The sequence below is a fragment of the Chelonoidis abingdonii genome, chromosome 6, assembly GCF_003597395.2.
Source record: "Chelonoidis abingdonii isolate Lonesome George chromosome 6, CheloAbing_2.0, whole genome shotgun sequence".
Lineage (NCBI taxonomy): Eukaryota > Metazoa > Chordata > Testudines > Testudinidae > Chelonoidis > Chelonoidis abingdonii.
The window spans coordinates 47,718,282-47,743,327 of NC_133774.1; the positions used below are offsets into that span (position 1 = coordinate 47,718,282).

At 41.1% G+C, this 25,046-nt stretch overlaps 1 protein-coding gene across 1 annotated transcript in view; it reads right to left on the minus strand.

Annotated features, from left to right (window-relative positions):
• The window catches only part of PDE8B (phosphodiesterase 8B), a 172,728-nt gene that overhangs the window by 61,523 nt on the left and 86,159 nt on the right, over positions 1–25,046 (minus strand). The window contains exons 2-6 of the mRNA XM_075066999.1: positions 23,370–23,429; positions 9,821–10,011; positions 6,847–6,906; positions 4,733–4,790; positions 384–472 (exon numbers count right to left, since the gene is read on the minus strand). Coding sequence (XP_074923100.1) covers positions 384–472; positions 4,733–4,790; positions 6,847–6,906; positions 9,821–10,011; positions 23,370–23,429 — 458 coding nt within the window. The remainder of the gene's footprint in view (positions 1–383; positions 473–4,732; positions 4,791–6,846; positions 6,907–9,820; positions 10,012–23,369; positions 23,430–25,046) is intronic.

Below are 25,046 nucleotides of genomic sequence, written 5' to 3' on the forward strand. Positions count from 1 at the left end.
AAAAATTACAGTGTATGCACCATGCATACAGGACCAGATAAATTTCATATCAAACCCCATCCCACCAGCTGAATTGTACCTTGCTCTGTCACACTATTTCTGCTAGAATGATAAATATGCAAACTGGCCTCATGCTGATCTACAGGGGGAACTTTAGCAAGGAGAGCTGCACTGTGGCCTAAATTCACTATAAGCCACATATCAAGGCAAGTGGGGCACAAAAACTGATCAGAACTGATGATGACAGATAATCACCTCTGACAGGTTTTCTGAACACAGAATGCAGCATATGGAACCCACAAGGAGGCAGATGCACAAACAAGTAATTCCACAGAATATTGGACAATAAAAGTTTGTTCATTTTTTTTTGTGCTTCTACATACCGTAGTTTGAACTGTGACTGCACCTCCCCATGTTCTATTTGAATCAATTCATTGTAACAAGCAATTATGCTGCTATTCTCCATAAATCTCTGGAAAAGAATCAGAGACAGTACATGAAATAGGTCTGATTACTTTAAAACCTTTATTTATACTTCTGTTGCTAAAGCACTAATCTTTCAAACCCTTATTTGTACCCTTTGTGGCTAAGGCTATAACAATCTTTTCCACTGTATTGATTTTCTAATTGTCAAGTAATGTACAAAGCAAGTGAGGTAATATGCTAAGTAACTGCACATTTTCTTGTTTGGTTTTAGGAAGCCAGCTAAATAGATAATTATAAAAAACAAAAACTTGATCCAGAACCTATATTGCAAGGACTTTTCATATTACATGTCCATCACTTAATTCTAAAAGAAAAGGAATTCCTGAGAAACATGTACAACATTCATATTAATACCAAAATTAATCTATGATGGTCCAAAACTGACAAGGAGTAGGAAGCTTAGTCTATGTCTGGTTTCACTGAAGTCAAAGGGACTCCTCAGCTTGAGTACAGATGGTAGAACCTGGCTTATAAAGGATGTTTGAAGTACTAAGCACACTGACAGTGGTCAAGAAAAAGTGGACAGCAAATGGTAATATCTGTACACTCCAGAAGTAAAAATGGTTTTGTTTCTTCCTCCCACTCTCTGGCAAATATAGCATCCAGTCCTGCTCCCACTGAAGTCTAGAGAGTTTTGCCATTGACTATAAGGGGAGAAGAATCTGGCTTTTTGACTTCAGTTATAGTGAACTGCTGACTAGTAAAACTGTAGGGGAAGCTCTGAAACAACCACTTTATAAACGCCTGCACAGATTTTATTGTGTTCTCCACAAAGAACAGCTCTCTAACGTTGTTAGTTTTGTGGAAGGACAGCTGGATTGAAAGCCAGCAGCCAATCCTTTGAAGAACATCAAAGGTCCTTTTTAGAGGAAGCTGTACAGCATTAGTACTATGCCACATACCCTCTTTTTCTACAAAAACAGTGATGTGTCACTATATGAATGTTCATCTCAAGCTGCCAGCAGTAAAGTCAGTTTCCTCTCACAGATTTTGGGCTTTAAAAATCTGCTAGTGGTACAGCTGTGTTCATTTCATAATGTTTTAAAAACTCGTTAAATGGCACCATGTTGAGAGTTGTATGAATATTTTAATACCACTATTGAATACCTACATAGTGTAACCAAAAGAACAATTTACCCTTTGCAGAAGTAAGACTCAGTCTGTACAGTATTATCACATGAGGATACAATGTTGCAGAAGAAAAATCAGTTCAGCACTGATGAAAAGAACTGACAGATCCAGAAATGGACACCCATGTGGGGAAAGAGATATTCTGTTCTCTTATGGATGTGTAGTAGATTTGTGCAATTAATTCAATAATATAGTCAATACAGCACAAACATTTATTACACCAACATGAACACTGAAAGCCACTTAATTTAAAAAATATTCAGGAAAAAAAAAAGACTTCAGAAGATCTTCTGGAAGTGTTTCACCCCAAGAAGCAAGAATTGGAAAGCAATAGGTTTAGGTGACTTGGTTTTAATCAGTCTATGGCATATGAAAAAGGTTCCCGCCCACTTTATGAAACAATGAACAGAAATAACTCCTAAAACATGACTGTTCCTGCATACAGTCCAGAAGATTCTGTCACTGCAGCAGTTATGCACTAGATGATGAACAAAATTACTCATCTTAAAGGAACTGATCACAGAATCTATCAAAACCAAATCCCAAAGGCAGTGATTCAGAATTTCACAGGATCAATAAAGATATTCTAAAGGTCACTTAAATGACAAAGATACAAAAAACTCTTAAGCAAACATCCAGAAATACTCACTGCTACAGGACATAGATCTAATATACTGCACTGTAGAAAAATCTATTGATTAGCTGACAAAACAATTCCAAGAAGAGATTAAACCAGCCTTCAATAAGCCTTTGAGCCCAGTCCAGAATCCAAGTAAGTCAACAACAAAACTCCAGTAATAATAATACAACAAACACCTACCTCTTATATGAAGCTTTTCATCAGTAGATCTCAAAGCATTTTACAAAGGAGTTCAGTATCGTTTTCAATAGCTTTACTGTGTGTAGGATTAAACCCTTCATTAATTTTTTAAAATTTACACGTGCAAAAAATCCAGACAAAACCACCAGAACTAGCAGTGAGGTACACAAAACTGTCAAGTCATGTTTTTCCAAGAAAAAAAATTAAGGACGGGTAGGTAAAAGGTAGGTGCTATACGCCAACATCATAATGAATAGTGATATGATAAAATAAAGCTATCAAAAAGGGAAATAGTAAAGTGAGATACAAATAATTTGAGTAAAATGAATCTGTTTTTCCAAAAATTGATTTCATTCTGTTGCTGATAAAAATCTCAGCCTGTGTGTGTGCACAATGCTGATCTTTTCTCCCTTGAATGGATATGGAGCCTGTGGATACCCATTCAAGCATGAAAAAATGCTATGCTCCCCTTCTGCTTGTGAAGGGCAAAAGTAGACTCTGATATTTGACATGTTCTGGAACTTGAAAACAATGTAGATAAATAAGAAGGGTCATAATGGCAACAAACTACGTCAGGAAGATATTGAGTGGGATCTAGTCTTAAGTTATTTTGGGAGTTGGTACTAATCAATAAAATCATGCTGACGTACTGATTAAAGCATTACAAATAATTAGGGTGATGAGGAGAAAATGATGTTCAACATTCAATGGTGATGACAATTGGCTAATGGATTATATTAAATGATCATGGAGCAGTATCTAATTCATTTCTAAAAAGCAGAGGATCACGAAACACTTATGATGACAATAATCTTTCAGAAAATTAGTCAAAGGAAATCATTCCTTGCTTCATTTCAAATTCTCCTTCCCATCTGTTTTAAGAAGCCTTCCTGAACCCCCCTACCTTTGGTCTGGCCATGCAAGAGAAAGTGAATGCAGACACTTGCTCTCCTGCCTGGGGCAGTGGGAGAGAACAGGTAAGGCTTTGGATCAGTCCTCCCTTTTCACTATCCAGTACAGCTGAACTAGTATGCATGGAGGGTCAGATTGCTGCTGGTATAAGGCCAGCACAGGCAGGGAATGATGACTGAGAGCTATGTATCAGAGTCACACAGAGTGCCTCCTGCAGCTACTTCTAGGGTGGTTATGCACCACCCTTGCTTAGGACTGCACATGAAGTTACAATCTAGCCTACAGAGCATATAGGCCTGAAATCTTTGGACAAAATACTAGGCATTAGGAGAAAAGGAAAACTTGAAACAAAAAATTTTTATAGTAAAGAATGTGACAAAGAATTAAAGAACTTTTTTTTTTTTTTTTTTTTACAATACACTAAACTAAAAAGAAAATTAAATCTGCAAATGTATGGGCTGACATCTATCTGTCTTAAGTATTTATATGCCCCCACTCCTCCCATTACCAGAGCGTGTGAGCACCTCAGTGTTTAATGCATTTAGCCTCACTACACTCCTGTGAGATAGGGAAGTACTATATTCCCATTTTACGGATGGGGACTGAGGTACAAAAAGACTTAGAGCCTTGCCAAAGTCACATAAGTCGTCTATGGTAGAGCAGGGAATTGAACCTGCGTCTCAGAATCAGACTAGTACCCTAGCTATTGGATTATCATCTCTCTCTTTACAAGGCTACTTTCTCAGTTCTCAGCTACACAGGTGCCATGGAGAGCAAGAAGACAGACACCTTTTTCATCCTCCCTTTGTGCAAGCAGCATGGCAGAATCTAATACCCAGAGCACCAGGAGAGCTTGCAGGCCAATGTGTCAATATCACACAACCAACCTGATTCAATCGGTACTGAAAATAATGGAAAGATGCCTTTTGATTTCAGTTGGAGTTGGATTAGGCCCCATTTGCCCCAGGTAGGTATGGGCTGCCAGCTAGAGGGAAGAACAGCTCTCCTGATTGCTAGAGTACATGCTGTGACAAGCAACACGTACAAACCCCAGGAGCAACAAAGGACACCCATCTGCACAATATTTATCCTGCCACCTGTCATGGGGAATTGTGCCCAGGCCAACAGGAATTCATATGCCAACATTACTGCTCCTTGTGGAAGCACTGGGCAGGTCTATATGTTTTTCTTATGGTGTATACTTAGCCAATTCCAGTTAAACACAAACAGTGTTTGATTAAATTATTTTCTCATTGCTACAGTGTAGTTAACATGATACAAGCAAACTTGTGCTTTATATGAATAATTCATAAACTCATTTTTAGTTATAAAAAAATTGAAGTGTTTGTAGAAATTACCCTGATTCTTTAGTAAATTACATACCCTATCAAAGCCCGCACGGAGAAGGGGAAGAACAGAGGTCTCTTCTTGGTCAGCAGATCTACAGAAAAGCAAAACATATCATCCAAAATGATAACTTGACAGTTATCTAAAGAGGCTGTAGGAAGAATAACGTGGCACAAAATATAATCACAGTATATATCATGTAATCCTTTTGCAGATGTCGCTCTTCCCGATGTGTATGTTTAGATACCTAGAGCAATATACTAACTGTAGGATATCATGACAGATATTAGAGGCAGTTACTATATTTTTTTCATCACTATTGCAGCAAGCCTGCTAGATGTTCAAGAGAAGTGCTGGCTCTTTTCCGATAGAGAGAGGGTTTTTACAAAGCAAGCTAATATAAAGAGGATAGGAGGATACACAGAGGAAACAAAAACTAAAGTTAGTTATTGAATAAAGAGTGAAATTGAACAATACATCTTTTATATTTTATTTTGTTATGATTACCTGGTCACACAACTAGAAAACAAACAAAACTAGGTGGCAAAAATGACCTCGCTATTTCCTTTAGTTATACAGTATGCAGAGCCATGATTAGATTTGACAAGACTGCCTTGGAATAATAACGTGATATAATTTGTATGCATCTCTAGAACTTTTCATTGAGCTCTAAGAGATTTCATGGGCTCTTCATTATTGTTCTGTTCCTTATTTTTGTTAGTACTCCTCTCTCTTTTTCCCTTCAAGCTGATAACTAATATTAGTTGTGTTCCTCATAACAAGTCAAATCCTAAGTCCAATTCTGCGGAAAGAATTCTGTGAGGTGCTGTATGCCCTTAATTCCCTATGAGCATTCTGATTTCTGTGACAGCTGAGCTTGTTTAGCACTTACAGGAGTTAATCAAATGCCTTACAGCAGCAGTTCTCGATCTTTTTCTTTGAGGCCCCCTCAACATGGTATAAAAATTCCACTGCCCACCTGTGCCACAACAGCTGTTTTCTGCATATAAAAGCCACAGCCGCCATTAGGGGGTAGCAAAGAGGGCAATTGCCTGGGCCCCAGGGCCGGCTCTAGCCATTTCGCCACCCCAAGCATGGCGGCACGCCGCGGGGGGCGCTCTGCCGCTCGCCGGTCCCGCGGCTCCAGTGGACCTCCCGCAGGCATCCCTGTAGAGGGTCCGCTGGTCCCACGGCTCCGGTGGACCTCCTGCAGGTGTGCCTGCGGATGCTCCACCGGAGCCACGGCCAGCGGACCCTCCGCAGGGACGCCTGCAGGAGGTCCACCGGAGCCGCCTGCCGCCCTCCTGGCAACAGGCAGAGCGCCCCCCGCAGCATACTGCTCCAAGCACACGCTTGGCGCGCTGGGGCCTGGAGCTGGCCCTGCTGGGCCCCCATACCACAGGGGGCACCACAAAACTAAGTTGTTCAGGTTTCAGCTTCAGCCCTTTGTGGTGGGGCTCGGGGTCCCCAGCTGCTGTTCCATCTGGCAGGGTTTGGCTTTCTGCCCTGGGCCCTAGAAAGTCTGATGCCAGCCATGCTTAGACCCCCTGAAACCTGCTTGCCGCTCCTTGGTTGAGAACCACTTACAGGAAGAAGCCCTCAGTCTTTACAAAAGCGACACTCTCAATTGAAGTCAGTGGGAATTTTGTCTGAGTAAACGGTGTAAAAAACAGAGCAAAGAGTAAAAGCAGAGTTAAGACTTCAGGAAATTCCAGTGAATGTGGGACCTGCCTTCTATCAAGTTACTGTTTTCTTATATTTATATTTTTTAGTCTCTCCCTACTCCACCCTACCCCACATAACCCCAATATGTTATTGGCTACAATATTCTTTCTAAAATTTCCATCGTAGCTTTCTATATTTTTCTGATATTTATATATGACTCTCTTCAGTGAGAAAATGCAATAAGTTATAGTTTTGTCTGCAATCAGATAGAATAAATAAACCTACCACAAGAAGACATCACTGATCTTTTCCTCTTCATGTAAAAACAAATACTTCTAGTGATAATATAGTCCACACAAGCTACAAATAGTAGCTTGTGGCCTATGAGACTGCCCATCATCAGGCAAACATTATTACTGGTTGTATATAATAAACATTTTCTTGAACAGAACAAAACTTTCACAAAAATATAAAGAAATACCTACATGCGGGGAACAACAGCAAGTATCACAGTGTGTTCTGATGGCTTTGTAGCACGAATTGACCTGAAAGGAGACAAGTCCTGTGTCACACTATATCACCATGCTTTTTGACAACTTTGAAATTTCTTCACCTTCTATATAATAGAAAATGAAAAAAGCCTCAGAGAAGATTCTATAAGGTCAAGTCTGGAAAATGATAGAGGATACCCAAAAACATTTTTTGCACTTTATCCACTTGATTTTTGGGTGTTTAAGGATACTAAGTTCACATTCCCTCAATTCTGGGCCAAAGGCCCCAAAGCGTGGGAGAGCAGGAGGCTGCATCTGTCCAAATCAAGGGAACCTGGAGAAGCCCCTTCTCACCAATTTAATTTGGTTTGGATTCCGTGGATGTGTGGATTGTATGGTGGGCTTGAAGGGGGAGCAGTCAGTCTATATGAGAAGGGTAGGCAAACTATATGACCCAAGGGCCACAGCTGGTCCCCCAGATGTTTTAATCTGGGTCTCGAGCTCCCACCAGGGAGCAGGGTCTGGGGCTTGCCCCACTCCAGTGCTCCAGTCGGGGAATGGGGTCTGGGGCTTGTCATGGGACTTCACATGCTGCCCCCACCCCAAGTGCCACCCCTGCAGCTCCCATTGGCTACACAGGCAGCTCATAGAGCCACCTGGCCATGCCTCCACGTAGGAGCCAGAGGGGAGACATGCCGCTGCTTCAGGTTGCTGCTTGAGGTAAGTGCTGCCCAGAGCCTGCACCCTTGACCCCCTCCCACACCCCAGCCCTGATACCCCTCCCTCCCTCTGAACCCCTCAGTCCCAGCCCGGAGCACCCTCCTGCACCCCTCTCATCCCCAGCCCCACCCCTGAGCCATACCCCCAGCTGGAGCCCTTCTCCTCCCCCCGCACTTTCACCCCCAATTTTGAGAGCATTCATGTCCCAACACACAACTTCCATATCCACATGTGGCCCTTGGGTCAAAAAGTTTGCCCACCCTTGCTACATGGCATACTCCCCACTTCCATTAGTTGGCTGCCAAAAAAAAGAGATCTTGGTGGAAGATTAGAAAATGAAGCATTAACTCACATCTACATCTCCTACTCCTATCGGTGGTATAGGGCAGAGGTCTGAAAGGTATGGTTAATGGCAGCACAGCTCCTACGAGGAGCTGTTCTGCATGGTGGGAGGAAAGTACAGAGCACTAAGAGAGGCCAGCCCTCAACTGCCACGACCCTGGATCCCTGCAGACAGAACATGCTTTTCCCCTCAAAGACTAAGGATTCATGGGATCTCTAGTGCCTGCCCCTTCTGCAAATCCTCAAACCCATCTATCATGATGGATTTGTTCCCAGAAGAAGATGTGACATCAATTTATCAGGGACACATTGACAAATCGGATGTTTGTCGGAGAAGAGCACAAAAATAAAATAATAATAAGACAACTAAATTGTGAGGAAAGCTAAAACTACACACATAGCTTGGTTAAGCAACAATTAGAAGGGTGGACAATCACAGTTTACCAATACCTGAAGGGTTAAACACCAGAGAAAGAGTAATTATTTAACATGGCATAAGAAGGTACAATTAGGAATGATGGTAAAAAAGGAATAGTAGAAACTAGGAGTAAAGGTAAAGAGGGAAAAGTGTAGGCTGAATATTAGGAAAATTGTGGTGTTAGACTGTGAAATATAGTTTCAGAAGGAAAGTGGTGGAAGCCCCATTGCTTAGGACTTCAGAAAGTTGACTGAACACTAGAAAAGGTACTGAAGGGAACAAGCCTGTTTTTATAGGGATAGGTACAGGATAATCTGTTAGACCAGCTCTACTTTCCATAAAGTGTACCATATGTGAACCATTAAAAAAAACAGACCTTTTACTACAGGTCTAACAACCATTAGGTGCATCCTGTTGAGACACAGGAATTATATGATTGATTGTCAAACATGGAATGGCTTTCCCTCCATATGTGAGTAATAAAGGGTCCTCTTTTTATTTATTTTTTTAAAAAAACACATTAACATTAGACCAGATTCAGAAACCTTTACTTCATGGGCAGTGGGTATCTTAGACAGCCAGGTGTGGCCTCACCCATGCTCTGCCCCCAGACTCCATCCTGCTTCACACAGTGCAGCTCCCCTAGTGCAGTGGTCCCAGCGCTCCAGGGGCTGGGGGCACTAGCCTGGGGTACGGCCAGTGACTGCAGTAGAAAGCACTGGGCTCTGGTGGGGGTTGGGGGGCATGGAAGGGGCAGGGCTAGAGGCTAGCCTTATACCACCCATGCCTTACTTCCACCAGGTAATCACTTACTCTGTGAGTAGTTTTACTGAAATAAATGAAACTGTCTGAATGGTAAAATACTATTCAGGATAAGCATGCCAAAATGTCCCCATTATGGTCTGATGAAAAACCGCAGAGCATGTCATGCCGTGTAAAATAAATAAAACAGTTGCAAAGATACCTTCCCCAGAATCCTAATGAGAAATGGTTGTAAACTTAGAAGCAGCTGTTTTGACACAGAGTACCACACACATGCAAAGGATGACATGAACTTCACTAACGTGCCATCAGTGAAGTGTGGCAGACCCGGGGGCAAATGACAGTGTTCCATTAGTCCCTGCTGCTCCAACTGTTGATGCAGGATTAATTGCCTAGAGGAGTAAGTCTAAAAGTGATGACCACACACTGTGGAAGGATTTTATGGTAGCTCTGGTTCAAGATCCTATGGAAGCTGTCAGCCAAAAATGATGACATTATTGGTCATGTGTCAGCCCTATTGACAATAGGTGTCTTCATGTACTAAATGTAATTATTTCTATTGCAGTTTTTATTTTTTCTTTTGTGATGAAGCACTGCAATCCCTGTTCTCAGTCTCCAAACTTGTTTTCTGTGTGTTATTGTGTCTTGATTTTGCTATGCCCATTCGATGTGGTATTCTGCAATGCATTGTGACATTCAGTAGAAGCACAACGTCCATTAAGTTACCTGCAGATTGCTTCTGCATCAAAGTATCTGGCATGCCTGTGATCTATGACAATTATTTCATGGTGCTTATCAAGAAAACATTCAAGCGCTGACTCTGGTGTTCTGGCAAAATTGCACCTGTATCCAGCTCTATCACAAGCCCACCAGAACCCATCACTTTGGTTGTCTTCTTTAGCAAAGATCAGTAAAACCTGCAAAACAGGGAAGACATCAGCCCATATTAAATATACAACATAATTCTCTTCATCGTACAAACTTAAACTAATAGAACTAAAAAAATTAGACTTCTTGCTTTCAAAAACAGCATCAGACTCTACAATTTAAAACAGACCCATTTAATTACTACATTAGCCTTATTATTAAATATAATTTTAATAATGTATATTAAACACCTTATTTTTATACAGCTTCCACCCGGACACTTTTTGTGTGAATGCAGATGTGTCCACAATTAGTTTTGGATAAAAAGCCTACCACTAAAATATTTTAGTATTTGATCTGTAGTAGGATTTGCACCTGCCATTAACCACGAGCAAAAAGTTGCACCAGGAAGACAGGACCTCAGCTCTGAAAAAAATTCTTGATGTAACACTTGTTGCTTTAAGCCACCAGATAGCTACTGCCAGTGAATCCCAGTGCTGCAAGTAGGATCAAAAGCAGGCAAAAACCCAACACTGTATGAAGCAGAGAGTTTGCTGGATCTTAGAATAAAATAATCTTAAACTTATTCCTGTATGTGCACCTGGGTTTACTTACCACAAGACAGTGAACTGACTAGCTCCTTCAAAAATATTTTATATGCACTCTAATTTCCAAATGCTCGTCAATCAGAGGTTTGTGAAAGGCACAGGCTTCCCGAGGTGCATTCTACATAGTTTCAATTCAAAGTTCAGGAAGGAAAAACAAGTCAAAGTGCTTTGAAAAATAACGCACACTTAGACTGCAGGTCACTAGGTATCACATGGCAAAAAAATAAAGATTCAGTGAAATCCACCATGAAAGCTAGATGAGCATCAGCAGCAAAAGCAGGAATGAATTTAACAGCACCCACATGGAGCTTCCATGATTGAAGGTGAATATTGCTCCAATCCATAAGCATCAATAGCCAATAAGCAGGTGTTCCAACAACTGGTGTTATCTTGAAGTAGCTACAAGAAAGAATTGGTGTTGTATACAACATAGCAGGCCTGATTGTCCACTCTGTCACACCAGTTTTACAGTGGTGCAACATCACTCTCTCAATGGGATTGAGAAGCAAATATTCAGGGTGACATCCCGGCCCCACTGAAATCAATAGGAGTTTTGCCACTGGTGCGCTCAATTACACGAGACAAACCCAGAATAACAGACTAGAAATAAATTCTTATTGTCCAGCATGATTTCATTTTTGCTATGTAAGAACAGAAAAATGAGAGAAAATTAATTTCCCACGATTGGCAACAAAATTCTGCTGCAGGCAGAAAATTGTTCATTCTTCATCTGTAGAAGGGCAGATTCTCTGTTCTGCTCTCACAACACAACGAGGATAGACATAAATCCCACAAGATCACATAAGAAGGTGCCCGAGTCAACAAAGAGCTGCCAGAATAGCAGACCTTGGTTCAGGCAAAGCAAGGGTTTGACTGGACTGTGCTGCATTTCAGCTACTCCTGGCTGTTGCAGATTAGCATGAGTTAGAGCAGCCTCAAGACTACTCTAATTTATGCTGGTGGCTGAACTGACTCTTGGTCATCCAGAGAATATAGGAAGACACAAAAAGGTATCTGAAAGTCAGCTTTGGTGCACATCCTCTTCCATTCCTTTGCTGAACACCGCTCAGCAAAAACAGAGAATCTGGCTCAGAATTCATGGAAAACAGGTTACCACGAAGAGTTATGCTAAGTTATACATATTGACCATAATGAACATTGTCACCTATTATAATCACAAGGTACAATTCATAAGATCAAGAAGAAGGTTATGCATTTACAACTACATTAGATATTATAATTAGTAATCAGTTCAGATTACTTTTGTCAACTATTAATCATGCAATCATACTTGCAGGTATATTACACAACCTATAGCTAAGCCACAAAAATACAGAGGGTAAAATCCTGTACCCTTCTCTTCCCTAGCTGCTATGACAGAGCAAAGTAAAAAATGCAATAAAATGTAGTGAACCCATGGCCCGGGGAGACCAGGAAACAATGAGGCCATGCAAGATGATTCCTTAGAATGCTGCATACCTTGCAGCAAAGCTCCATGACAGCCCAGCTTGGCTGGAGCACAGATGGTAACGGGGATATGGCTGAAGCAGGTTATGTGCTTTGTCAGTGGACCAACCAGTTCAGATCCACCAGCCCATGCATGTGAATGGGAGATCATGGTTCACTGCCATTACTCCTGCCCACTGAGGCTGAACTCAATTTAGACTGTACTTCAGATGCACATGATACGGTTAATACAGCTGTGAAACATCCAAAAAACACAGCTAAAATAAAAGCTCTGATCTGACATAGTATAGATCAGGGGAGGCAACTTATGGCATACATGCTGAAGGCGACACGCGAGCTGATGTTCAGTGGCACTCACCCTGCCCGAGTCCTGGCCACCGGTACAGGGAGATCTGCATTTTAATTTAATTTTAAATGAAGCTTCTTAAACATTTAAAAAACCTTATTTACTTTACATACAACAATAGTTTAGTTATATATTATAGACATAGAAAGAGACCTTCTAAAAACATTAAAATGTATTACTGGCATGCAAAACCTTACATCAGAGTGAATAAATGAAGACTCGGCACACCACTTCTGAAAGGTTGCTGACTCCTGGTATAGATTCACATTAGGAAACTCTAGTTAATATGAATGCAATAGGGGGCATTCTGTTAGAAAAGTATTTTAGCTAGTGCACTGTCATCTCTTTATCTTGCTAAACCATGTCAGTGAATAATTTAACCTGAGAAGTGCTAAAAGCCTATTAATACAGTTCCAGTATTTCCTAGTCTGCCCTCCCACACTTTTCCCAGGAGATTTAATAATTTTTCAAAATGTGAATGGAAATATATGTGAATTATTTGTTCTGTTTGTCCTAAAATTGAAAATGTTAATCATAAAAACCCATTTTTTAAATTTGTTAAGTGCTGACAATGCTTGTCTGTTACTAACAATAAAACTTTACATCAGTTAAGAATTTTGCCTTCAGTTTCTCAACAGTCACATAGTGGAAGAAAGGATAAAAGAAATCATAAAATGAATCTGCTTAATCTTACAGTCTCATGCAGGGTACTTCAACAACCACCACAACCACACCCTTCAATCTCACCTTATAGAAGCTAGATAGACTTATAGGGATTCAGCAACCTGTAATTAACACTGCCCCTTACGTCCCCCAGATTTTGGGTCTATTTTTTTTTAATTCTCTATATGTAAATCCTTTTGCCTGAAATTGTAAACAAGTAAGCTGTTAACATTCTGTTCCTACTCAGGGCCAGCTCTAGCCATTTCGCCACCCCAAGCTCGCCGATCCTGTGGCTCCGGTGGATCTCCCGCAGACTGTGCCTGCGGATGCTCCACGGGAGCTGCGGGACCACCGGAGCCGCCTGCTGCCCTCCCGGCGACTGGCAAAGCGCCCCCCGTGGCATGCCGCCCCAAGCACGTGCTTGGCGTGCTGGGGCCTCGAGCCGGCCCTGTTCCTACTCATTATAGTTCAAATTCTGAAAAAGCAAGCAAGAGCCTGGGTACAAGGGATGTTCTTGTGCAAAAGTTTTAAGCAATACACTGAGCAAGAGATGGAATCTTACCCCCAACAGGGGGAAGGCCTAGACCATGCATGCACACAAGAGTCAGCTACTGCTAAGCATTACAACAGAGGAGGGGAGACTAGTTGAAAACTCTTCTTAAAAATTCACTGCTGCCAAAATGCCTAAAAGACATTTAACAGCAGCTAACTGGGCTGGTTGAAAATATTCTGCTGAAACTGTTTTTCCAACAGAAAACTGGATTTTTGACTGAACTCAATTTTTTGTGAAAAGTGTTTGCTTTTAACGGGAGATTGAAATATTTAAGCCAAAATTTAAAATGGAATCACTGTTCCTTATGAGTGTTACAGTTTGGGTGCCTTAAGCTTCCATTCGCTTCTCTAGGCTGGGCTGGGCTGGGCTAGGCTATACTTCCCATGATGCAATATAGCCAGGGACTCCTATGGGCAATTCTTCCCCTCCCCAAGAGTGGAAAAAGTGGCATATCATGGGACATGTAGCGAGAGCCCAGTCCATAGAAGAGAATGAGAGCATAAAGCAAACTACAGTTCCAGTGAGGCACAGCAGCACTATTTTGAACTCAAATGTTTCAGGTTTTCAATATTCCAACAAAAACTCAAAATTTAATTCACAAAAGTCTGAGGGAAATATTTTAGTTGTCAAAACTTTCCATGGAAAAAATAACTATTTTCCAACCAACTCTAATGGTTAAAGAGCTGGTTTGGTGTGACTGCTGCTTATTACACTTCCAATCTCCTCACTGTGACCTTGTGCTCCCCCTGCCAGCTGTCTCATCTGATACCTACACTAAGATCTTTGAGACAGGGAGAATCCTTTCGTTATAGATTCGTGTACAGCATCTAGCACTATGGGACCCCCAATCCCTTTACTGGGTCCCTTACACACTACTGTTACATTAAGAAAGAACTAACTGTGGCTTGCTACTTGACTCCTACTCCAATTTGGCATCAAATGAACATGTGAAAGGATAGACTGGCCTGCTGCACTCACCAGTGTGGCAGAAATATTTCTAGTGCTCTTGACCAACATGCTGCAATAACCTAGCTCATGATTTGTCCCCAGGGGAATACTGTACAGGAGTGTGGGGAATAGAACGTGCTCATGCACTGCACCAGAGGCCTGTGCAAATTCTTTACCTTTAAAGGCACAGCAAGGAGCAGTAAGAGTAGGACTGCTATAATGGCTTCAGGGGTATATATTAAATAATGCATTAACCAGAATATGTTACGCCATGTTTAGTCTGTAGGATGTCAAGGTCAGCAAAAACGGTATTTAAAAATGCTCCCTCTCTCTTTTAAAAAGGTTTTCACTTTGCAACAAACAGTCAAAACAAATTCATTGTTACCACCACCCAGGCAACCACCTGGACCTGAGCACATTTTCTAGCCCCATCAAATTCTCTGACCACATCATCCTTAAGTTTTGTCCCTTTTCTTCCTCCTCCAATACTTCCGATAGTTTCTCAGTTCTCCTAGTCCCTCTAGTTTCACCTGTCTTCTAGAACTGGTCACCCTCTAGAGTAGGGGTCAGCAACCTTTCATAAGTGGTGTGCCGAGACTTCATTTATTCATTTTAATTTAAGGTTTTGCGTGCTGGTAATACATTTTAATGTTTTTAGAAGGTCTTTCTCTAATTCTATATAATATATCACTAAACTATTGTTGTATTGTAAAATAAACAAGGTTTTCAAAATGTTTAAGCAGCTTCATTTAAAATTAAATTAAAATGTTGATCTTACACCGCCAGCCCGCTCAGCCCGCTGCTGGTCTGGGGTTCTGTTCACCTAGGTCGGCAGTGGGCTGAGTGGGGCCTGCGGCCAGGACCCCGGCTGGCAAGGGTCCGGCAGTCAGAACCCCAGATAGTGATTCTGTGTTGCAGATGCTTGTCCACTAGGAACTGGAGGGAGACCACAAACTCCTGTTACAAAAGCTATGAAAATAGCCACCAGATGACAACTTTGGCTCACTACTAAATTGGGCTGGATTTCACCTCGTATCTAAGAAGTGAAAGGTTCCATCATATTTTACTACCAAGCCTTTTAGGTCCACCAAGCCCCAACTTAAATATTTTTAATAAGGAGACACTGTCTAAGATGTAACTTTATAAGCTATTAGTACCAGGGACAAACACAATGAATACAAATATGCCTTTATTCACTGGCTGTACACTTAAAGGAGAAGTAAACAGAGCTAAGCCTGATTCTTTCATTGGGAAGAACAATAATATGCGGCAAGCAATTAGATAATGTAAGACAAAAGAAATAAAATTTGGGCCCCAGGTTGCAATTCTTACTCATGTGAGTTATCCTAAGTCATACAAGTATATTTACCAATTTCAACAGGGTAAATAGCCTGTGTTAGGACTACTCACGTGAAAAGAGCTGTAGGTTTGGGGCCCTTGTTAGATAGTAATATAAAAACTAAATTGATAGCTTAGGAAATGTATATATTTGCAATATGACACACCCACGGGTCAATATAGGTGGAACTTAATGAATACTTCTTACATTAAATAATTAATTTATAGGAAAGGAAAGAATTTGTCAGTGTTACCTTATACTGCTTATTATCAGTTTAAAGATTATATAGCAAGTAACATAGGTCATCTAGCCACTCTCCTCTATAATTTGCACATATTTACCCTAGCAATCAATCACTAACTATGCCATACTGTGCTGCAGATGAAAAAAAGTTACTTTAAAGTAAATATACTGAAAAAGAAGGACCCAAGGATTCTAAAGCTTAACAAAAATTGTTCAAACTATGCAGTGACATGAAAATCAGATATAGAGCAAAGTACTGCTTGTTTTACCCACGAGTCATCCCATTGACTTCACTGGGACAACTCGTCTGAGTAAGGTAAGCCAGATTTGGCCCAAAATGTCTATGAGAAAAATCAACAGTCTTTTATCTGTGTTACTCTGTGTAGCCATGTTGTCACCATGTGAAATTCAACACACACAGCCTAGTGGCTAGCCAAGGTGACCCTACTTTTGTCTTATCTCAAGCTGTCTAGACTGCTGAATTCTAAACAATAAGTGAAGTGATTAATGCTATGGCGGAAGCAGTACAATTCAATATTGGATTAATCTGGTAAGAAAGTAACTTACTAGTAGTTATATATTTTAATGTTGTAGAACTTTAGATATTTATATTTACTAGGAAGTGCCTCATTCATCACAATTAACTAGAAATAGAGTAAGATGTGTGTGTTCTGCTTTGCAGTGCTACTCATTTGTACCTTTGGTTCTCTGAGGTGATTGTCTGCACAGAGCCTTGCCCTTGGGAGGTGGCTGCACACTCCACACTTTTGCTGGAACTCGTCCCAATGGCCAAAACTTGCTAACAACATGCATACTACCTTGTGGCACTGAGTATTCAGGCCTGAGTGTGTGTGTTAGCAGCCAACACTCTGCACTGCTCCTCATCTCCTTCCAGCCCCTGAAGCATCATGGGTTTGGGTGCTAGCTAACCTGAGACTTTGCAGACCCTGGTTCTATTGCCTGGTCTGCCACACCCTTTCTTCTACTATTATTAGGTGTATCTTGTTCTTAGTTAGATTAGTAGTGTAGTTGGTATGAATTTGCAATGTGTTGTGATTTTGATTTTATCCCCTCTCTTGACACCCTCCCCCTCTTTAGAAATGAGGGATTGCAGAGTCCAGGGAGGTGAGCAGCTTGAGATGGTGCTTCTTCCCACGCATAAGGATCAGGACATGAGCAAGGAGAAGAATGCTTCCTAGAAAATTTGAGAGATGGGCAATGAAGGCTGGCATTATTGGTGGGGCAGAATTAGAGGTTATCATCTTGACATTATACAAGAATTGACAGATCAAGAGCCTTAAAAAGTGAAGATGAGTAAGGGTTTTGTTTGCTTGTTTTTTAAAGAAATGCAGAAGGGGGAGCCATGGAAGAATTCAAATGAGGAAATCGTTGAAGTGATGAGCCAGGAAAAAGGGTTCTGCAGCAATGTTTCGAAAGGACAGACGTTGCATTTGTTAGGGCCAGAGTAGGGGAGATGGCATTAATGGATACATGAGATGAAGAGGGCCAGGACAAGAGACTAGATAGTACATCATTTTCCTCATTGCATCTGTATTCAGAAACTACCATAAGAGTGGCATATAACCAGTCTCACTCACCATAATATTTGAAGTTTGCTAAAGGTGACAGTTCTACCATCACTATAAACTTGAAGTTCATCTTTTTAAATACTATATCTCCATCAGGTTGACTTAGACTGGCTTCCTGCTGAACGGCATACCTTCTACCATACATCCTCTCTGGAGAGAGATCATCATCATGTTCTGTACTGAGCAGGCAACTGCATATGAAACTCCTAGGCTATTAGTGAAATTGCCACCATATATCATTTAGAATTAAAGTGATTGTTAATGTTTCCCCTGGTCATCTTCTTTAAAAAAATCCAATTTTTTAAATAAAGTTATTCCATCACCCTTAACTCACTTCCTAAATGTTATTTTAACAGTTACCAATGGCCTCAAATGCAGACTGATGTGTTCTTTACTAAAGATTTCCACAGAAAAAGAGATTCTGTCTTATGGGCTGATCCTGCAAGCTACTCACATAAGTAATTGCACAAATGGTCCCACTGAAATCAGTGTAACATATTTGTACAAGTGAGGCTTTATATCAATCGATCCCTTTAATTGAAAGGGATATTCATCTACCAAGGGCCAAATCCAGAGAGGCTCTGTACACTCACCATCCTGTTGATTCTCCCTACATTTATTGTTCGTCCTGTTTTTCCCTTTTCTGCTTCTTTCCCCATTGTAAGGTGGATGCAGATCCAATCTGCCTCCTAAATCACATGTGGTATGGCTCAAAATGACAGACATACAGGGCCCAATCCAGGACCTGTGGCATGCAGAACTAAGTTTTTGCTCTGTTTCAGAGATGCCTGCCAGGACAGTTTTTTGGAGGGTATACAGAACTTGCAAGTCCCTACATAGATAAATTGCTCCACTGGCTTCCAGTGGGGGTGAGGAGACACTTTTCATGTGCATTACCTCCAGTACTTGGTGTCACTTCTGGGGTCCCAAGAGGCAAGAGTACAGGGTTTTGGCAGTGATATAAACTCTGTGAGAGACTACCATAAGGGCACTTAAAGACCAGGGGCTGACATGCTAGAATCACATGGTAGGCACAGTCTGGATCCCTCACCCATTTGCAGGGTCAGGAACATAAGACCAGGAGTAGACTGTCCAGGCACAGTCCAGGATGCTATGCTACAAACACATGCCACAACAGACATTTCTTCTCACCACTGTAGATTCACCACTGGACTCTTCACCCATCTGTTAAATGGCCTGTGGCAGGGCACAATTAACAAATAATGTCACATACCAAGCAAAAATACAGGCAATATTCCAGGCAGGTCTGGATGTTCTCAGCATTCCTAGCTCTGTGGGTCAGTTCCCTCCAAATGAAACAAGCAACATTCATTACTTTAGATAATAAACCTTAAAGAAGTACACCAAGTAAAACAGACATAGCTGTTACAGAAGGCCTGATGAGAACTTGTTTTAGCAAGCTATTTGGATTTATCAGACATGTAGACTAATTTCTGGTAATTTTACATGGGATGAAGTTGCAGCAAATGGGGATTTTAAATTGAATGACAGCAGATTTTATATTGTATAAAAGAACAGGTCATGTACATCGTTAAGAGGGAACAAAAGACTAACATGCAGATTTATTAAATTAATGGACTTATTAGCAATATGTTGCCTGATTAGCCAAGTGTAGAGTAACACAAATTTATTTCACAAATGTGTTTAGGTACAATGTCCGATTCTCCTCTCTTCCCAATAAAAAGAATACTGTATAATAATGCCTTTCTTGTATGGAAACTAACCTATATAATATTTTTAACCCTATTCTGGCTTTTATGCAATACTGTAGATTCTTATCTCTTTAAAAGAACGATGGACAAAGGACCATCTACCACCAACTAAGCTGCTTAAAAAACAACAACTCTAAAGCATTTGTTTTTTTACTCTCCCTTCCTACATGATGAATGTTAATTTAAAATACTTCACAACAGCTAACACTAGCACGACAGTATTTAGAGAAACATGATTTCTGCTAAGGACATTGAAGAGAACTTTCACATAAATGTGGATAGTAGTTTTACTTGTTAAATATTTTCTTGCCCATCCTAGTGCAAACTATCAAAGTTCGAAGAACATTTTTTTCCTGAAAAGTTCCACACATTTATGTTAAAATTCCATGAAAAACAAAGACACCGTTCTACTACTGAAGCTAGTTATACTTCTACAAGCATAAGATAACATGAAGGAACTATTTCATTTGATCAAATCATTATTTAGACCAGTATTTGGTACAGAAAAAAAGTTTCAACATTTTATAAAAGCAGCAAAGAATCCTATGGCACCTTATAGACTAACAGACGTTTTGGAGCATGAGCTTTCGTGGGTGAATACCCACTTCGTCAGATGCATGTCTGACGAAGTGGGTATTCACCCACGAAAGCTCATGCTCCAAAATGTCTGTTAGTCTATAAGGTACCACAGGATTCTTTGCTGCTTTTACAGATCCAGACTAACATGGCTACCCCTCTGATACTTGTCAACATTTTATGCAATTATAAACTTAAACTTAATTGCACGTGCATAGAGGATAGAAATGCTTTGTTTCTTGTATCATTTCCACAAAAGCTTTATTTCTTGCATCACTGTTTATGCTTTGCTTCTCAGAGCAATTTAAAATTCTGCCACATAGCTGTGTGTGTAAAATGTATAGATAAATGAGACAAAAATAAAACTGAACCTTGTATCGTTAAAGCAGTGTTACAGAATGAGAATAAAAAGGTTATTGTGTTTCAACAGTTAATATATATTGTTTTATAAACTTTTAACTTACATTCTCTTCATCTGGGATCACTAAGAGCACAAATTATAAACCAAGAACTAACATTTGATATCCATTCAGTGCTTAATTTGTGCCAGGGTTGAGCCCTGCCACCTCTGAGTTTGGGACGTCAGTTTCTGGTCCCAACACAGGCAGTAAGAGGCTCACAGTGGCCACAGAGCATCCTTTCTGAACTGGGGCTGCAGCCGCTTCAGCACAGGCTCCAGTTTCCCCCCCTATTCCCCATGCTGAGCCTGTCCAACACTCGGGGTACAGCTGTGGTTAAATCAATGCAAGCTGAGCTCCTGCATCCTAGGCTGAGAGTCCTTTGGGGCCGAGGATGCCACACTCCAGCATTGCATCCGCCAGTGCCCCCTTGACTTCCTGGGGGGCTCCTGCGAGGAGGCCACTGCCTCCTGGGAGGCCAGGAGGGGCAGAGACTCCCAAGTACTGGGAGCGAGGAGAGAGGTGAGGTGTCAGGGACTGGGGAGGTGACTATGCAGCCGGAGCGCAGTGTGGGACAGGGGCAGTAGGGCACTGGGACAGGAGGGAGGCTCCAGGAGGCAGCCCCAGTGCCATGCGCAGACCCTGCTGGGGGAGGCATAGCAGGCATACAGAGCAGGGCATGCAAGATGCACCAACTGGGGTGGCAGCTCTATGCTCTGGCTTGGGGAGAGGCGCTAATCCCACCATGGTGCCCACAATCCCGGCTGCTGCAGACCCAGACAGCAGCCAGGCTCAGTAGGGGGGTGCTGCCCAGCCCGCCCCCAGCAGGTAACCAGCACCAGGAGGTGGGAGCTGGGCCCATTTCTGGACCCTCTTTCACGAGAGATGGGGCGCTCCTCCCCACAAGGGATTCCAGCTGGTTAAGTGTCCTGATTCAGGCCAAGAGTGGAGCGATCTGGGTTCAGTTGGGGAAGACCACAACCCCTTTGTATGGGAGCGATGGATCTGGTGGGGCCAAAAATTAACACACACCCTGGCATTGAGAGAGCAATGCGGATGGAGGCGGTTGGCGGGGCACGGTGCTGCTCTCCAGTGTCCACTAACCAATTTGGAAACTAAAGCACCAGTGTCCCAGGGACAATTGTATGGGGCATGGGTGTATGTTTGGGCTGGGTGTTCTTGATAGGGTGTAAGCTTGGGGTGCATGCACTGTGTGCGAAATGGGGGGCTTGCATGGGGGATAGGCAGGGTCAGGTGTATGGGATAGTAGGTGCATCTGTGCTTAATTTGTGCTGGGGCTAATTCTTCCATCACAAATTAAGCACTGCATGTATCTTATTTACCAGGACAGACAAAACCTATAGAAATTGTGGTAAGCATGAGCAAGAGCAAATGTGTGCAGAGCCATAGTTCAGCCACTATTGCTGGAGCTCATTTGATTTCTTGTACTTGTAACCTGTCAGAGCACAATTCTCTGGGATCTGGGATCACTAAGAGCACAAATTATAAACCAAGAACTAACATTTGATATCCATTCAGTGCCTAATTTGTGCCAGGGTTGAGCCCTGCCACCTCTGAGTTTGGGAAGTCAGTTTCTGGTCCCAACACAGGCAGCTGTTCTGCCATCCTCCAGCAAAGGGAGTGACTCAATGATACCTTTAACTCAGTAATGGAGTGTTTTACAGAACTGTATCAGGAGTGAAAATTCTAGAACACTTAGAAAAGAGTTTCTGGTTGGTAGAAGCTAGTGACAGGAATGGTTCTATTTTAGTGGCCTCTCTTTGAGCACTTTGCTTGTCACTGCACATTCACATGCTTTGTGCATTGGTTTCTGCCCAGGCTTGTAGGTAAACCAAAGAAATTGTGTGCTTTAGGAATGTGCTCTCCAAAGTGGTCAAGGAGTTCATTACTTTACGTGCATATTCATTCTAGCATTGTAGTTCAGTCCTGAGCACATTACACAGTCACAAAGCTCAATTGCCATTTCAGTTAAACTGCTGGTGCCTGCCTGAGCAACTTTCATTAGTGAGGAACTTTCTATAGCTATCTAGCCAGATACTGTGAAATGTTACAGCATTAAACCAACTGTTCTAGTGGGTAACAGGTACAAGCAGTAAGAATGTTGATTTGCTGCTACTGTCCATAAAAGTTATGTATTATTCCTTCCTGGCTGCATATATTAAAAAAAATGGTTTTATACCTGTTACCAGATGATTAGCATAATGCAACAGCTTTCTTCAAATTTCAGCTACTACATTTAACATATGGGCACAATAAGTTTCATGAAGATCATGAGCAGAACAGTTTTCAGGATTCTATTACATGCTTTTCTCATATAAAAAAAAGTGGCATTATTAGTAACAAAGACACTAGCCAGAAAGAATGGTTTCTTAACTCTATAAAATGCTGAGAACCACCATGTTAAAAACTTTACTATTCACATAGTAAAAGGAATCTTAGTACTCTTCCTAAAGATGGTCCAAAATTGGAAAAGCTCAAGTCCAAACCTTCGCTAAATTTTGTGGGAATTGGCTCCAAGAACAAAAGGACCCTACTTTCCAGCTCTTGAAAGACTTCAAATGCAGCAGAATTTATGCTGCCTTTCCACACCAAGCTTCTTCACTGTCATAAGAGGCCGAGATTCTTTTCTGAAGAATTTCTTGCATAGTTTATAGCTGCACTCCAAATTGAGGAAAAAACAAAGGTATCCAGAGTCCTACAATACTCCTGCTGGATACTGCCTGCACCATGTTTCTATACATAACTCCGGAGCTGCAACATAGCTTCAGGAAGGAAACGTGTAATTTAGCAATATTGATGTGCATTCTAATACAAGTGGTTGGGTGGGCAATGACTTTTTAATAGTTATACATGGATTGAGCCTTTAATTCCTTTGCACTTTCACACAGAACTTACAGTACCATCAAATTGAAACAAAGTCCTACCTGAACAGGATCTTGTGTCAATCTCATGGGCCCAATTTGTACCTCTGTAGTTGAAGCCTGCTAAATGAGAGAAATGCAAAAGTTATTTTCAGTTTCAGATCACATTAATAGATAGGATTTTGCAAGAAAGATCAAACAGAATAATAAAAATGTGATTCTATAAAACATTCTGAAGGGAAGAAAAGCACACAACTAACAGTCTTTTTTAAAAAAACTGTTTTATGGGTTTGCTTAAATAAGTGAATTTCTTTTTAAAATGCTTATTTGAAAGCTATAGGTTTAGGGCTGTTTTATTTTTTTTTAAACTATGGCCTATAGAATTGCCAGGAAAATGCATCACTGCTATGCTTGGCAGAGTACAATGAGGAAACATCCGCATTAATTCATTATGATAAGTGCCAACACAATAAAACTGACAACATTTATGTCTGGTCAGTTGCTATATTACAAAGAAGTTGGACTGTTGCTTTAGACCAGTTTCTTGTGCAGTTTGATGCAACTTAATATACTTTTTCTTTATACTAATGATTTATTTCCCTTGAGATCTTCTTAAATTCACAGAGTCATAGAATATTGTCACACAAACTAAACAATGCACAGGTCTTTCCACACCAATATCTAACTGCAGTGGAAAGTCAGCATGCCCTCAAGCTACTTCTAATCAATGGCACTTTATTTAAAAATTGTCACTTCTCAGAGTGTGTAAATCTCCACTCTCCTGTTCAGTGATTACCCTGACTGCCTGTTAAAGGTAAGCTAAAGAAATTGCTCCATGAGTCAGATATAAAATGAAATCCTAATTCCAGGCAGGAGTGCTAGGACCTTTATATGTGACCCAGGAACCTGGGAAGCACAGTATTATATTGCTATAGCATTCAGTACAGATGTCTTTTTGTTATTAAATCTGATATCTTGCAAAGAATTATACCTGAACATTAAATGTGTATAATTTTAGTGTACTGTTTTTAGTTCCTTAAAGAATACGATCCCTGTTTAGTATTAACATAGTGTTACCTGCACGTGAGACACAGTATAATTATATAGTTATGACTGACATGTTTGGCTTTCATGCATCACTAAGCCTTGATTCTTCTCAGTTCAACACACGTCAAAGGGTGTTCACACCATAGGCACTACTCCAAGACATTAAACTCCAAAGAACTTATCACTATTTCCTAATAAATAAGCTACAAACCCCGTAACTAAGAATTCCTTTTCTCACACAAAATATTGAAAGCTACCTAAGAATGGCCATACCCGGTCAGACCAAAGGTCCATCCAGCCCAGTATCCTGTCTACCGACAGTGGCCTATGCCAGGTGCCCCAGAGGAAGTTAACCCAACAGGCAATGATCAAGTGATCTCTCTCCTGCCATCTATCTCCACCCTCTGACAAACAGGAGCTAGGGACACCATTCCTTATCCATCCTGGCTAATATCTATTAACAAACAACCTCCATGAATTTATCCAGTTCTCTTTTAAACGCTGTTATAGTCCTAGCCTTCACAACCTCCTCAGGCAAGGAGTTCCCCAAGTTGACTGTACGCTGTGTGAAGAAGAACTTCCTTGTATTTATTTTAAACCTACTGCCCATTAATTTCATTTGGTGGCCTCTAATTCTTGTATTATGGGAATAAGTAAATAAAAATAACTTTTCCTTATCCACTTTCTCAACAT